This window comes from Rhinolophus sinicus, chromosome 7 (assembly GCF_057876585.1).
Source record: "Rhinolophus sinicus isolate RSI-liver-muscle chromosome 7, RSI-T2T, whole genome shotgun sequence".
NCBI classification, from domain to species: Eukaryota; Metazoa; Chordata; class Mammalia; order Chiroptera; family Rhinolophidae; genus Rhinolophus; species Rhinolophus sinicus.
The window spans coordinates 8,852,884-8,867,526 of NC_142507.1; the positions used below are offsets into that span (position 1 = coordinate 8,852,884).

Here is a 14,643-nt window from a genome sequence, read left to right on the forward strand (position 1 = left end):
TCTCGGGAGCGACTTAGAGTCGCAGGAGGCTCTTTGTAACGTGGGCTAAAAGGCTCTCCTTTTTCGTGGCTGGAATCACCACCGCGTCGTTTGCTTCCAGTCCCAGGCAAGCGTTGCCCTCCCGCCGGGCGGGCAATGAAGCTGGTGCATGCCGGGATTTGTAGTTCGCACCCCCGCGGCGTGTCATTTGCCTACAGAACTGGGTGGAATTCGATCCGTACCCGGTCTACTCAACCTAAGCACTAGGACCCCGAGTAGTCAAGCTGTCAGCACTCTTTGCTCTCGTCATATTGATTAAAGTTTAATCAGTGCACGCATGTTTCCCATACACATTTTGCCAGAAACTTGATCCTAAGGCTGAATCAGGCACTTCTTAACGTTGAGTCTGCAAGGTGAGTTCTCAGTTCTGAGTTCTTTTCTGGCGTATCCTGGGACACCAATGAATCGTGGGGCTTCCCTCTCGCCGTCTTTAAGTGAACAGTGCGCATGCGCCGACTTCCTCTTTTTTTCCCCCGGCCGGTACCATGGAGGTTGCAGAGTAAGTTGCTCCTCGTTCTGTTGAGAATCCTCTTCCATCCTCTAAACCAGAGACCTTTAGCCTCACGCTCTTTGGATCTGACTGTAGCCTGTACCTTTTCCCACTTACCTGTGTGTTTATGCTGCTCTGCGGCCCCTCTCTGCGGCACTGGTGGGGGCCGCAGGCTAACATGGGATGCAGGCGGCCTTGGGGCGGAGGTTTCGGAGTTACTGGGAATGGGGAGCGGTGTGAGAGCTTCATGTGTACGGGCCCGGTCGGTTGTCCGGTCCGCTGTCTTTTGAGGGAGGCGCAGAACCTCTGAATTGGGTTCGTTCTTGGCTGGTACCTGGCTGGAGAGTAAGTGCCGTCAGCCCTTTGCTTTTAGCATGTGGAGCTTGAGGCCTGAAGCAGGGTGGTCGGGGTTTTTTTGAGTTGGGTTTTTTGGGGGCGTGGGGGGGGACCCTAAGCCCTCGTTAAGAGTCTGGGGTTCAGTGTCTCGTAGCGGTCTCCGTCTGTGCATTTTGTTCACTTCGCTGGGGCTGGTTTTGAGGGAGGCCGGGCCTGGTCGTGGATGAGACGTGCGTCTGTCAGCGCGGTGACTGCTGTTGAAAGTGATTGTTGGCACAGAGAGTCCCTAAGGTCTGCGACTTAGCGCCGTGGCACGTCAGACCCGTGAAAGATGCAAGTGTGTAGACTCCGTGACAGTGGTTCTGTCACGTGAGCAAGTGGGCTCAGTCCCGAGCGGGAGACACGTCGGGCAGCGAGCTTGATGCGCTGTCCCTGTTTGCTAATGTCAGAGAGAAGAAGAAGGTCCCTGCCGTGCCAGAAACGCTGAAGAAGAAGCGGAGGAATTTCGCCGAGCTGAAGATCAAGCGCCTGAGAAAGAAGTTTGCCCAGAAGATGGTAAGGACGCTTTTTGTAAGGCCCTCGCCATGTCAGAAAGTGGCTTTGGGACCCAAAACGAGGAGGGTGTTCTCAGGAGGCCGTGATTACCTCCCCTGTTGTGCCGGGGAGGCGGGTTAGCTCTGGACAGTGGCATCTCCAATGAAGGTGGCCCCTGCCTTCTGGGATGTTAATGGACACCAGGCAAGAAAGATTCCGGGGAAGGTGGTTTTTCTTTTCACGAACTGAGGTTGGGGAGCGACAAATCAGATGAGTCACTGAACGGTTGTTTTTCAGCTTCGAAAGGCGAGAAGGAAGCTTATCTATGAAAAAGCGAAGCACTACCACAAAGAATACAGGCAGATGTACAGGACTGAGATTCGCATGGCGAGGATGGCAAGAAAAGCCGGCAACTTCTACGTCCCCGCGGAACCCAAATTGGCATTTGTCATCAGGATCCGAGGGTAAGTCCAGTTTTTACTGGTTTTAAAGGGAAAGCTGTGTGGTCCCAGCCAAGCTAAACATTACTTGTGGGGCCTGGGTCCCTAAACACGGGAATAAAGATATTGTGGGGATAGTCTGAGCGAGAGGGGGTTATTTTTTAATAGTTTAGTTGCACGCCCTGTGCCCGGAGCTGCTGTCCGTTCTCTCACGGAGCACATGAGTTTGGTGTCCTGGAGCTGAACCTCAGCAGGAGGTAAAAGGTAGCCGCAAACGTGCTGTAGCAAAGGTGTGTACAAAACAAGGAAGTGGTAAAAGGCTCGGGGGAAGTTTGAAACGTCCACAGTATGTGTCCAAAGACAGTTTACTGGATGGAGGAGGTGGCAAGTTGGGACAGGTGACAGCAAAGGTTAGCTGCCTACCGGAAAGCCACCAGTGGTCTAAGTAACGCGAGAGGGTTCCTGTCTATTTCAGTGGGGCTTGTGTTGTCCGAAGTTATAAAGGTGAGTTTCCTGTTCTCCGTTAATGACAGTTGTGACTAAAACCCAGTAAATGTGTTGGTCTTTTCCCGGCAGCATCAATGGCGTGAGCCCAAAGGTCCGGAAGGTGCTGCAGCTGCTTCGCCTTCGCCAGATTTTCAATGGCACCTTTGTCAAGCTCAACAAGGCTTCCATTAACATGCTGAGGATTGTGGAGCCGTACATTGCGTGGGGGTAAGTCTGTCCTTTCGATTTTTCTCTTGGCAAAGTGACTGCGTTAGCAAGGTGAATTTTAGGTGTTTTGACACCTGTAGATCTTTGTTCACTTACATTTATTTGTGTTTCATATTTCAGGTACCCAAACCTGAAATCAGTAAATGAATTGATCTACAAGCGTGGTTATGGCAAAATCAACAAACAGCGAATTGCCCTGACAGATAACACATTGATTGCTCGCTCTCTTGGTAGGTTGCTTACTTGGGGGAAAGTTTGATACTAGACAAAGTTGGTATTTTCTGACCTCTTGTGGCCCTACATTTCTTACTTGTGAACCTTCACATATTCCCTGCAATGCTTAAGTCTGGAAACTGTAAGGTATGATTTTATTGGCTTCAACCTAATCTTAACCATGCGTTTCCCTCTTTACACTATTTACTTGTATGTTCCATCCTATAATTGTGCTTGTGGAATGCCTTAAAATTCAGTAATCTTTCAAAAAGTTAACAACAACAAATGAACAATTCTAATCAAAGAACCTTAAAATGTTCAGGTAAATATGGCATCATCTGCATGGAGGATCTGATTCATGAGATCTACACTGTTGGCAAACGCTTCAAAGAAGCAAACAACTTCCTGTGGCCCTTCAAATTGTCTTCCCCACGAGGTGGAATGAAGAAAAAGACCACCCACTTTGTAGAAGGGGGAGATGCTGGCAACAGAGAAGACCAGATCAACAGGCTGATTAGAAGGATGAACTAAGGTGAGCAGCTACACCTGGAGAGTACTTTACTGCTCAGTAATACTGGAGTGTAAGTCGGAATCGCGAATGCTTCTCCCACTACATTTCAATAAGGGTTTGGTTGAGTTCTAATCGATATTTTTAGTGTGGGAAAAAATCAGCCATCTTACATTACTATGGTTGGCTTGTTACTCCTTTTGAAGATGTTTATGGAGGGAGGAAAGGCCGGGTTTTTTCCTACTTGGAAACTGAATTGGTATTTTTCTTATAATCCTGATGTATATTAATTCTTAGCTATTAAGGTAGTTTCTTTAACGGGTTTATTTTTTTTCTTTTCAGGTATCTACCATGGGTATTTTTGTAATCCAGTCAGTTAATAAAATAAACAGCGACTGTTTTCAAATTGAAATGTGTTGTCTTGGTGACTTCTGTTAGCCTGCCGCTGCTGTCCCTTGACTCTTACGGAAAATCGTGGCGTGTGCTAAAATTAAGCCAAGTCCACAGCTATTGAATGCAAAACTAGGGTTCAGTTGTATCTTGGAAAAACATTCCTTGGGTTTATTTAAGGACCTTTCCATACAAAAGAGAAATGTTTTTTCTGATTAGTTCATTCATTTATTCTTTTTTAGATTCCATTTATTTTTCACTTTTGATTTGTGCCTTTGCGTTAGCGCAAATGGGTGTATTCTATGAAAGGCTATTTCACAGCCTTTGTGCATGCTTTATAGGTAAGGTGGTTAAAAGCAGTTTACAAATAAAAATTCTGTTGCTGAAATGCCGTTTTCACAGGCTTTGGCTTGCCTGTAAAAGACCACATAAACGTTGTTTTCTTTTTGCATTCCATTTTTACGTTCTTTTTCTTGTATCTCGTGTCCTTACTTAGGTAAGTTTTAATAATTGCATGTTATGAAGGAAGGAATGAAATTTGTACCCATTGATGCAAGTTACTTTGGCGTACCCGGAGCGCTCCTAATGAAACTAGTGAGCAAAAACTTTAAATAGAAAGTTTGAGAATTTTATAAGTAACATTCCTGTATGTTTTATGTATCACCTCACCTAGACTAGTGAACTGAAAGTTTTAAGCGTAGGGTGTACCATGCAGCACGAAGAATAGAAGGGAAAACATTTGTAGTCCTCGCTGATGTGTGTGAAAAGGATGCCCTGTCTAATTCTCTTGATACTGTTGCGCCAGAGTCAGTACTTTTTAGTATTTGGAAGTTGCTAGACAAATATATTTAAGAAATTTCTTTAAATTCTTTGGTCTTTGAAGCTACTTCTCTGGATTAGTGAATTTAGGGTCTGAATTCTGGAGAGAAATTAATGAATGTCCTTTCGTTTATAAACTCAGGGTATCAACCCTGTTTTACAAGAAATTTAGTGTCTTAGTAAACAAACAGTTTGATCAATGAACAAAAAATTGTACATTAATCTCTAGGTGGAGTCGAAGAGTGTAAGTTTTGAAGTTATGTTTTACTGCTTCAGTAGATGGAGCAGTAAACCTTTGCTCATCCAGTATTCTGAAAGGTAGAAGTGGCCCCGAAGAAAGAAAATCGCATTGCAACCAAGTACAGGTGGCATATTGTTTACCCAGGTACGGGTGGATGGGGGAGAAGCAATGGGGATAGTAACAGAAGTGGTACTCTATATGTGTGAGGTTTTAGGTTCACAGCGAAATTGAGGGGAACAGTAGCCCCACCCCCCCTTATCCATGGGGGATATGTTCCAAGACCCTCAGTGGATGCCTGAAAACTGGATAGTACCAAACCCTATATATACTGTTTTCTCCTGTATATACATACCTACAATAAAGTTTAATTTACAAGTGAGGCACAGAGATTAACAGGAATTAAAACTTATTAGTGTAATAAGTTATGTGAATATGGCATTAAAAATAAGGGTTACTTGAACACAGGCACTGTGATACAGGACCTAGAAGACAAGTGACTAATGAGCAGGGAGTGTATACAGCATGGAGACACCAGACAAAGGGACGGTTGCCTCCCAGGCCGGGCGTGGGAGTTCACGTTATTCAGAATGCTGTGCATTTGAAAACATGAATGTTTATTTCTGGAATTTTCATAAAATATTTTTGGACTGTGGTTGATGTGGGTAACTGAAATTAAGGAAATCAAACCCATGGCTAATGGGGTTCTACCCCACACTACTTCCCATGTGCCCCTACCCCCAAACACCCATTATTGGTAGCGATAAGTTAGGGTCCACGAACATTGACATGTCACCAAAGGAGCACAGCGTTTAAAGCTGGCAGGGGTAGGAAATTCTGCCAGTATTTCTGGGATAAAGAAATGGATAGTAGATTGACTGTATCTGTCCTGTGCAGACACATTCCTGTTTTCAGTTCTGTAAATTCAACTGTCTATGTAAATGACTTTCCAAGAGGGGCTAGAGAACCAGATGGTGACATGTCTGAGAGTTGGGGAGTGGGAAGGAATTGCAGACATCTAGGATTGCCCTAGAGAAGTCGGAGGCACTTGCTTCAGAATTAAGTAACCTAGGGAATTTGCAGAGGGGGGATAAATAGAAAACATGCGTTCAGGTGACAATTTCAGCTCTCAGTTTCCTGGTACCTAAAGTGGGATCGCCTGCCTTCACCCAGAATTGTAAAGACTAAATAGGTATGAACATGAATTTGTGAACAGTTACAACCTATTTCAATGCAGGTTAATACCCGATTTTACTTAGAAAGCCAACCTCTTAAAAGTCCCTTCTACAAGGGACTGTCTACTGGAAGGCTAACCCACCTACTTTCTGAAAGTGGGCCACTCAGTAAGTTGTACTTGTGCAAAGTCACCTCACGTGTACATTTCCATTTGTACCCTTCATAGTATGCCAGCTTTCTCAGTCTTCCCCTAGCTGTCTTCGTAAGGGGACCTGTCGCATTAAGGGCCTTCAGCAATATGAGCTCGTAACCATTTGTATATCTTCAAAGGTTCCTCTGGTGGGCTGGATAGAGAGTGCCAGCTCTGCCGAACTGCTCGGGGTCACGTACAGCCTCCATGTAGTAGCTTAATACATTGTTTAAACTTCCCTAACCAGGAAATGGCGGGAAACGGTCATACCTAACTTCATAGGATTTTAAAGCGCTGCAGTGATGTCTGGGATGTGATAGGCTCTTGCAAAAGATTGACAACATTCTGATCCCGCAGTCTTTACAGATTTGGTACCAAACCAGCCGAAACACTGCTCTCATACGTGTTTCCCTTCTCTTGGGTAGTAAGCCGTCTAAGGCCAGCCTTTTATCATGCCGTTCCTGACATGTAACACACAGCCATACCTTGTTTTATTGCGCTTCGCTTTACTGTGCTTCACAGATGTTACTTTTTTTATAAATTGAAGGCAAGACCCTCCACCAGCAAAAAGGTTAGGACTTGCTTTATTGTGGTACTGGCTGTTGCAGTGGTCTGGACCTGGTCCTACAGTATCGAGGTATGTTATGGCAGGCCTTAGGTATGCTTCCTATTGCTGTAACAAATCAGCAAACTTAGGTGACTTAAAACACATTTATTGTAACAGTTTTGGAGATCAGAAGTTCAAAATCGGCTTCCCTGGGCTAAATCAAGGTGTCAACAGGCCTGCCTGCCTTCTGAAGGATCTGGGGGAGACTCAGTTTCCTCGCTTTTTCCAGTTTCCAGAAGCTGCTTGCATTTCTTGGCTTGCCCCTTCATTTGCAATGTGCAGTCTCTGCTTCCATCTTTCCATCTGTCTGGCTCTGACCCTCCCTCTTCCCTTCCCTCTTACAAGGACCCTGTGATTACACTGGTCCAGGATAAATCTCCCCATCTCAAATTCCGTAAGTACATCTGCCGTCCTTACATAAGGTAGGATATTCACAGGTTCCAGGAATTAGGACAGGGAAATATTTGGGAGGGAGGGTCATTCTTTGATCTTTTAACTTGTGGCTCCCAGCAGTCGTTTTTTCTTGTTCCTCAGTAATGACCAGCTTCTAATGTAGGGTCTTGGTGCCTGTACTCTTGCATCTGGAACACTCAGCCCTCAGGTGTGTATACATGGGCTGTATCATTCTGGAACAAGGGGTCTCCGACACATCACATCACATCACCTTGTTCTCATGGCATCTCTCACGATCTGAAGTGCTTTTTCCTTTACTTGTCTGTTGCTTTTCCCAACCACTCAAGAATGGAGTGTGTGTACTCAAACCCCCGTAAGGTTTGAGTCTTTGCCTTTGCTATTCCAGCAGTTAGGACAGCGCCTGCTGCATTGCACGCCCTTTGCTGCTTTGAATCCAGCCTCTTAAAGGGTAGTAGCCACTTAAAATTTTGTATCTCCAGTTGTTGATTCATTGCAGTCCTTGAGTGTTGGGATGGGAAATGGTGAGGGGAGTAGGGGCTGGAATGTGGGTTTATGGAGATTCATATATATATATACACTTTTACTCTGGATGAGTCAGACTTACGCAGGGATAAGTAGTACATGAAAATAGAACAGCATATTAGGGAAATATAGGAGATAGTGCCTGCTGTGAGGGTTGGGGAGGTTCACAAAGGAGACAGCACAGCAGGAGCTGTCAGTGGGGGTGTGATGGCCTGGAGGACGTGGCAGCCAGACTGCAAAGCAGACCGTTTAGCAAACGTTGGGCCTGTGGTGCATTGAGCGCAGTGCCCACTTCATCCACAGTCCTAGGTCAGCGAGCGGTTCCTCACTGGAGCAGCCCCAGAACTGAATTCTTCCTTGGTTTTGGGATGGTCCTAGACTTTCCCCTTGAAGTTGTCCATGTGGTTTTAAAATGCTCAGCCCATTCATTCAGGTAAGGGCACCACTATCCCAATTTTCAGATGAGTTAACTTGCCTTCCCCAGGGTCACACAACTCAGTACGTGGTAGGGCTAGTATTAGGTTCCAAGTTTAACTTGAAGCTGGTTTTCTTAACCAAAGGAAAGGTTAGTATCCAGCTTAATGAAAACAGAAGTGAACTTGAGAGTGGTTTCAGGAGTTTTGTGGGATCTGAAACCATATTACCCGAGCTAACCGAGCTAAACTTGGCCGCCCTTCCGTCGGGTCAAGAAAGGAAGGAAGAGGGTTTAGAATACAGGTCAGCAAGAGGACAGACAGATGCTGAGGTACTGCCGTGGAAGACGTGCTGGGCGTCCCAGCTCCGGAGGGGACACATCTATCTAATCTCTCACCAGAGAACCTAGACAAAGGAGGCCTAGAACACGAATCCCTTCCGACCTGGGAGGGGTTGGGGTGACTGCCACTTACCCAGACTGGACTAGTCAGGTATTGCTGGGCTGTTGGAAAGGTCCAGACTCCTCAGTGCTCAGGAGACCCTGGATAGTTTGAATCTTAAAAAATGCAACCCAGAGAACTGCAGGTCGCCAGCCTCGTCCAACTACCCACCCTGTGACCTTTCCTGTCCCGCCGCAGAGCTTACGTCACCAATGACTCCTGTTCACTGGCCTTGTTTCCGCACCCTCTTCCCACCCCTGTGCTGTGACCCCGAAGGCGGCGGCACCTCGAGCGGTGGCTGACTTAGTCCTGCAGAGCGGGGGCACCTCCTCGCCGCTCCAGCACCACCCTGGCTCTGCCCCCTAACGGTCGGCCCTTGCCTGGGGCTGCGGCGGCCCGCGACAGCGCGCAGGGCAGCCGGACGCTCCAGGCTCCTGGCAACCGGTGCGCGTCGGGCGGGTGGGGCGCGCGCCGCTGTGGGCCCGGCCCGGCGGGCTCACGGACCCCCGAGTGTCGCCGGGCTGCTGGCAGCGGAGCATGTTCACCCCGGGAGCGGCGCTGGCAGGAGCGCGCGGCCGGCCGCCCTGCCCCGCCGCCACCGCGGACCGCGCTGCCCCATGGCCGGCCTGGGGCGGGGGCTCTGCCCGGCGCCCGGCCGCCCCAGGTTCCCGTGCCGCTCGCTGCCCCCGCTGACCCTGCTGCCCGAGGCGCAGACCTGGGCGCCACCGCCCCGGCCTGGGCACACGAGGAAGCCCCTCCCTTCCACCGCGGAGCTGCGGGGACAGTGAGTGCGGGCAGCGGCCTCAGGGCGCGGGGCTGGAAGGGAGGCCAGGCCCCCTCCCGAGAAGGGGAAACACCTGGCTGGGCACATGGGTCTCTCCAAGGGTTCTCGTGCACTTGGCGGGGACCTGGCGGGGAGGCCGGGAATGACGAACGCACTCAAGCTGCGGGTTTGGGTCGGGGCAGGGACAGATAGATGGTAGTGAGCCCGGGGGAGGACCCCTCGCCAGATCTCCCGCTTCCCGCACTCCTGCCGTTCAGGTACAGGCCAGCGCCCACGTCCCTCCCTCCAGGGGACGCACCCCTACAGGTGCGCCCGGCAACCCTCCAGGGTTTCAGCTGAAGAGACACGAGAACGGGTTTACTTTCCCCCACACTTGCACCCAGCCGTGTGGATGGAGCAGGACTCCGGCCGCTGAGCGTGTTGCTTAGATAGGTCTGGCCCCGTTTTCATGGCCAATTTTGCTTTGTTCCATTTATGATTTGCCTATGATTTGTGTGTTTATTACTGTTTTCACGAGAGGTTAAAAATACCAGAAAAGATTTGTGTCGTGCAGGAATCTGTTCTACTGTGCCCGTCGTTTCCCCCGCAAACTTTGTAGGGTCACAGACATGAAAAGTGGAGCCTTTCTCTATCCAAATGCACTTTTACAACCATTTTCAGGGTATTGCCCTCCAAGTCACAAGAATCCCCGTTCTTCATCTTTATTGACTTTTTATCTGCATTGCTAAGGGTGAGTTCAATCTCCAGTTACAATGGCATTTCTTCAAAAGTATTTCTGACATTTCCTATTCTAAGTTCTTACATTTGGGAAATTACATTATAATACCTTAGTATTTCCCATTCAAACAGCCCAGAAGTGGAGCTTGAGGTGAAAGCCCTCTTTCTACTCTACTTTCGAACACGTCTTAGAGTTGAGTTGGTGTTTATCCTTCCATTCTTTTTTCATTTGTGTTTTTTAATCGTCAATGGAATCATATGTGGATTCCTTTGAGAAATTGCCTTTTGCACGTAAGCTATGGCAAATACCTTTCATATCAGTTTACTTAGGTCTGCATTGAATATTTCATGGATGTATCATACAGAAGTATGATGTGGTATGCATGTATCATAATTTATGTAACCATTCTGTATTAGGATTGCTTCCAGTTTTTGCTTATTACAAACAACACAACAGTGAACATTCTTACACATGGAACAGTTCAACAAAAAGAATTCCTTGAAGCAGAATTGCTGGGTCCGGAGTATATACTTTAAAAATTTGGTGGACTCTGGTCTAGCCTTCCAAATAGTCTTTACTGACTTACATTTCCATTAACAGGCTGTGTTGAGAAAAACCTATGTGTACTCGTTATTTAAAAACAAAACAATAGCTTCCACTTACCTGGGGCTTATTACATGCCCAGCACTGCGCTGAACCTTTTACATGCATTTTAAGATTTAATCCTCACTAACCCAATGAGAGTCACAGACACTATTATTTTCTTTGTGGTTATTATTTCACTATGGTTATGCAGCTATTGAAGGGCAGAGCCTAGATTAGAATCTAAGTTCATTTTACTCCTTATGTTCTTTGTCGGGTCTGAATTCCTGGTCAGTAGCTGGGAATTGTGTTTCATTGGCTTGTTTGATGATGCAATGAGATTGTGTATTTGGTGTTTCAGAAGTACTACTGCTAGCAGTTCCTTTCTCTACTGACTCCTGTAGAATTGGACATGGTCCAATGCTTCCTGCCGTTTCAGTTCCTCTGGATCTCTCCCCCTCTAGTCACTTCTCTGCCTTTTCTTTATCTTCCTGCCTTGCGTGTATTTTAAGGGAATCGAGCTGTCTTCTCTCTCTTGGCAACTGTAATCCAGTCCGGTCTTCATTCTCACCAGTAAATAGATAACTGAAAATTTTCCATCTATCAACCAAAGCTGTAGACCTCCATTCATGCAGCTTAAGCCCTGGCTGTGTCTCCTCCCGGATTCCCTGTGCTCACTTTAATACTGAGCTTATTGCCCTCCACCCCAAGAGAAGCACTTTCTCTTAGAATTTAATGCATGCTTCCGTTATTCTCTTAGTCACCCTCAGCCACAACCTTCATCGTCTCTGACTCCTTTTTCTTTGCCGAACCTCCTAAATTCAACTGTTAATCGTGCCTTCGCGCTGCTACTACCGTAAGCACCCTGGACCATTACGGTAGCCTTTAACTTGGCTCCAGGATCTGCCAGATTACTCTTCGTAAAGCAGAATGGCTGTGACTGTCCCACGACTCTGTTAAAAAACCTTCAGTGCCTTCCCATTGCTCAAAGAAGAAAGCACAGACCACTTTGGCCACCATTCAAATTTGTCTGTGATCTCGCCCCAGTCAGTCGTTTCATTATTTCTCACAGTGCCCTTACCTGAACTCTCTCCACTCTCCATGGGATCTTGGACGTTTGTGTCTTTTCCTGGAATGCCTCTACCTACACTTTTGCCCGTCTGAATTTTATTTAAATTTTCTAGGGTCATTTTCTAGTGTCTTCCAAATATTTTTTCTACCCTCCATATGAAACTAGTATCTCCCTTCTTTTAACTCCTCTAATATGAGGGAGCGACATACATATATGTGTATGTATAGCTACATATATGTACGTATATATGTACGTATACGTCTCCCCAAGGCTGTAATGCCACAATGCCTTATATTGTCGCTGCATGAGTGGCTACTGTTTTTCCTTTTGGGCAGGAAATTCCGTGAAGGCGGGATCTCTGTTTTGTTCACCTTTGTACTTGTCATGCACGTGGAATTCCCATGTGCACATAGTACATGCTTAGTGAATACATTTGAGTAAGTGAGCGAATACACTCACACTTAGGAATAACAACCACATGTCTTCGTGTATTGTTAGCTATAACGACAAACAGACCCCAACATTTTAGTGATTTAACACATACAGTAGTGCTTGCTTCGGCAGCACATAGACTAAAATTGGAACGATACAGAGAAGATTAGCATGGCCCCTGTGCAAGGGTGACATGCAAATTTGTGAAGCGTTCCATGTTTTTATATCAACTATAATTATATACATATATACATGTATAGTGACAGGATGTGGAGTACAGCATAGTCAGTGGAATTGTAACAGCTATAGACGATGTCAGAGGGGTAGCAGATTGGGGGAGGGAGGTTATCACTTTGTGAGGGGTGTAAATGTCTAACTATTACGTTGTTTTGTACCCCTGAAACTAATAAAAAAACAAGCCAACAACAACAAAACCCACATACAGTAAATTCTCATTCCCCTCACGTGCACATCTTTGGGATGTGGGAGGAAACCAGAGTCCCGGAGAAAATGCACGCAGACCTGGGGCAAACTCCACTCAGACAGTGGCTCCACGGGGAATCATTTATTTTTCTCATCAACACTGTAACGAAAGGACTTTAAGCAAAATGACGTCCTTCAGGGACCTGGTGTTTCTGGTCAGAAGTCAGCTTTGCTCCTTAGTAGTAGGATCCAGGCTCTGCTGTTCGTTAGCACTTCACTCTTGACTAACGGCAGCCAGCAGACAGGGAAGGAGAAAGGATGCAGAGAGCAGGTCTGCTTCTTGAAAGTATTACACCTCATATCCACTCCCGTTCCAATCGCCGGAGGGAGCGAGGTAGCCACTTTCTGGGAACAACTCTCTTCTCTGGAGGAGCAAGGATTTGAGTACACATTCCGCCTTCTCTGCCACAGTTAATTTCTACTAATCAAAATCCGTGGGACTTAGCTTGAACATACCTTGCTTAAAAACGAAATCAAAACTCGCCTACTTCCCCAATCTGGTTAGGTTAGCAAAGGCTCTGTTGTACGTGGAATTTAAACAGCTTTATCGTTAATATTTATAATGAACTGTAATTGTTTGCTTTGTCCGTCCCCCCTCCCCCCCGCCCCGTAGACTGTATGCCTTTATATCTTAATCATTTTTATATTTCAGCTTCTAGGACAATGCCTGGCATTGTGGATCAATAAATAACTAGCTTTCTCAATGAATCTACAACTTGTCTTTCTGTTCACTTGATCATTATTTGGGTTTAAACAGAGCTGAAATTCAAGGTTATCTTACCATCTGCTGCTTGATGTTTGGGTTATTTTCAGCCTTTTTTGCTTTTCTATTATAAAAATATAGGATTTGACATCCGCGAAGATAAATATTTGAATATATCAATGATTATTTCTTTAGGATAAATTCCTAGAAGTGGAATTACACGGTCAAATGTATACAAAATTATAAGGATATATATATAGAGAGATTGCTCTCTGGAGATATTATACCAATACATACACTGAAGCTTTATGTTCCTTAAATCCCATCTTACACTGTCGAGTGTTAAAGAAAATCCTTGGCCATTTTGTGAAACTCAGTCATTACATTGCTTTTATTTGATACCAGTGAGCTTTTATTGACCATGTGGTGTACTTTTTTTCTGTAATGAGTTATCTGTTCTATAATAACTGTACATTCTATAGGCTTCATTTTTATTTTTAAGTATCTTTACCAAAGAATTTAAATCCTTCAGCTCTTTATGTCTTCATTTGAAAAGTTATTCTGGGAACTCCTGGGCACAGTGAGCTGATATGAAAGGGACTCCATTCTGCTTCGTTACATTTCAAATGCTGGGTAAAATATAATAAGATAATTTATGGGTATGTGGCCAAGCTAGGAACCAAGGGAAGGAAATCCCCAGGTGGCAGAAACGAAGGAATGTTCACATAGGAAGCCACTGTTGAGCGTCTGCCGAAAGCTGGAGGTCACAAAGGAGTACTGTTCCAGTCTGTATGACTGCATCACAAATTTCCCCAAAACTGAGTCATGGAAAACAACCACTGATTGTGCTCATGGATTCTGCGGGTCAGGAATTCGGGCAATGCACACCAGGGGCAGCTAGGCCCAGCCTGCTTCCTTGTGTGTGGGGCCTGACATGGATGCTTGGAAGGCTTGGGGCTGGAATCACCTACAGGCTCATTCACTCCCATGTCTGGTGCTTGATGCTGGCTGTAGACCGAGACCTTAGCTGTGGACCTTTCCTGTCACCTGGTTTCCTCACAAAATGGTCGCTGGGTTTCTAAGGTGAGTGTCCCCAGAGCGAGCCGGTAGAAGTTGTATCACCTGTTATGACCTGAAATCACACAGTCACTTCTCCAGCATGTTATTGACCGAGGAAGTTAGTTTCAGGGAGGAGAACACAAACTCCGCCTATTGAAGGAGGCGTGACAACACAACATTGAAGGAAGAACTTGTGGGAACCGATACGTGTCAGTGCATTCATTCTTCTTTGAAAAATACAACCCTTGACACAGTACCTTGACACAGATGATGGCTAGAAAAATACCCCCCATTTCCTGAGGAGGCTGCAAGGAAGCTTGCCATCC

The 14,643-nt window shown here is 46.2% G+C and overlaps 2 protein-coding genes and 1 non-coding gene across 5 annotated transcripts in view; all 3 read left to right on the plus strand.

Moving 5' to 3' along the window:
• Positions 1–397: 397 nt before the first annotated feature.
• Positions 398–3,686, plus strand: RPL7 (ribosomal protein L7). Its single transcript, XM_019725936.3, has 7 exons — positions 398–538; positions 1,315–1,420; positions 1,697–1,863; positions 2,416–2,553; positions 2,674–2,783; positions 3,089–3,298; positions 3,617–3,686. The coding sequence occupies exons 1-6, from the start codon at positions 525–527 to the stop codon at positions 3,295–3,297; spliced, it is 744 nt and encodes a 247-aa protein (XP_019581495.1). The 5' UTR covers positions 398–524; the 3' UTR covers position 3,298; positions 3,617–3,686.
• Positions 3,687–8,455: 4,769 nt separating this feature from the next.
• Positions 8,456–14,643, plus strand: part of C7H8orf89 (chromosome 7 C8orf89 homolog) — a 38,244-nt gene continuing 32,056 nt past the window's right edge. Inside the window, exon 1 of one of the 3 annotated variants that reach the window (XM_088799368.1) lies at positions 8,456–9,268. In XM_088799368.1, coding sequence (XP_088655494.1) covers positions 9,102–9,268 — 167 coding nt within the window. In that variant the 5' untranslated portion in view covers positions 8,456–9,101. Of the gene's footprint in view, positions 9,269–13,281; positions 14,342–14,643 lie in introns of those variants that run through there. The other 2 variants (XM_074318935.2, XM_088799369.1) reach the window with 2 other exon arrangements.
• LOC141568768 (U6 spliceosomal RNA) lies at positions 12,189–12,295 on the plus strand. The gene has a single exon (XR_012491962.2). It is a non-coding gene; the product is annotated as a U6 spliceosomal RNA (small nuclear RNA).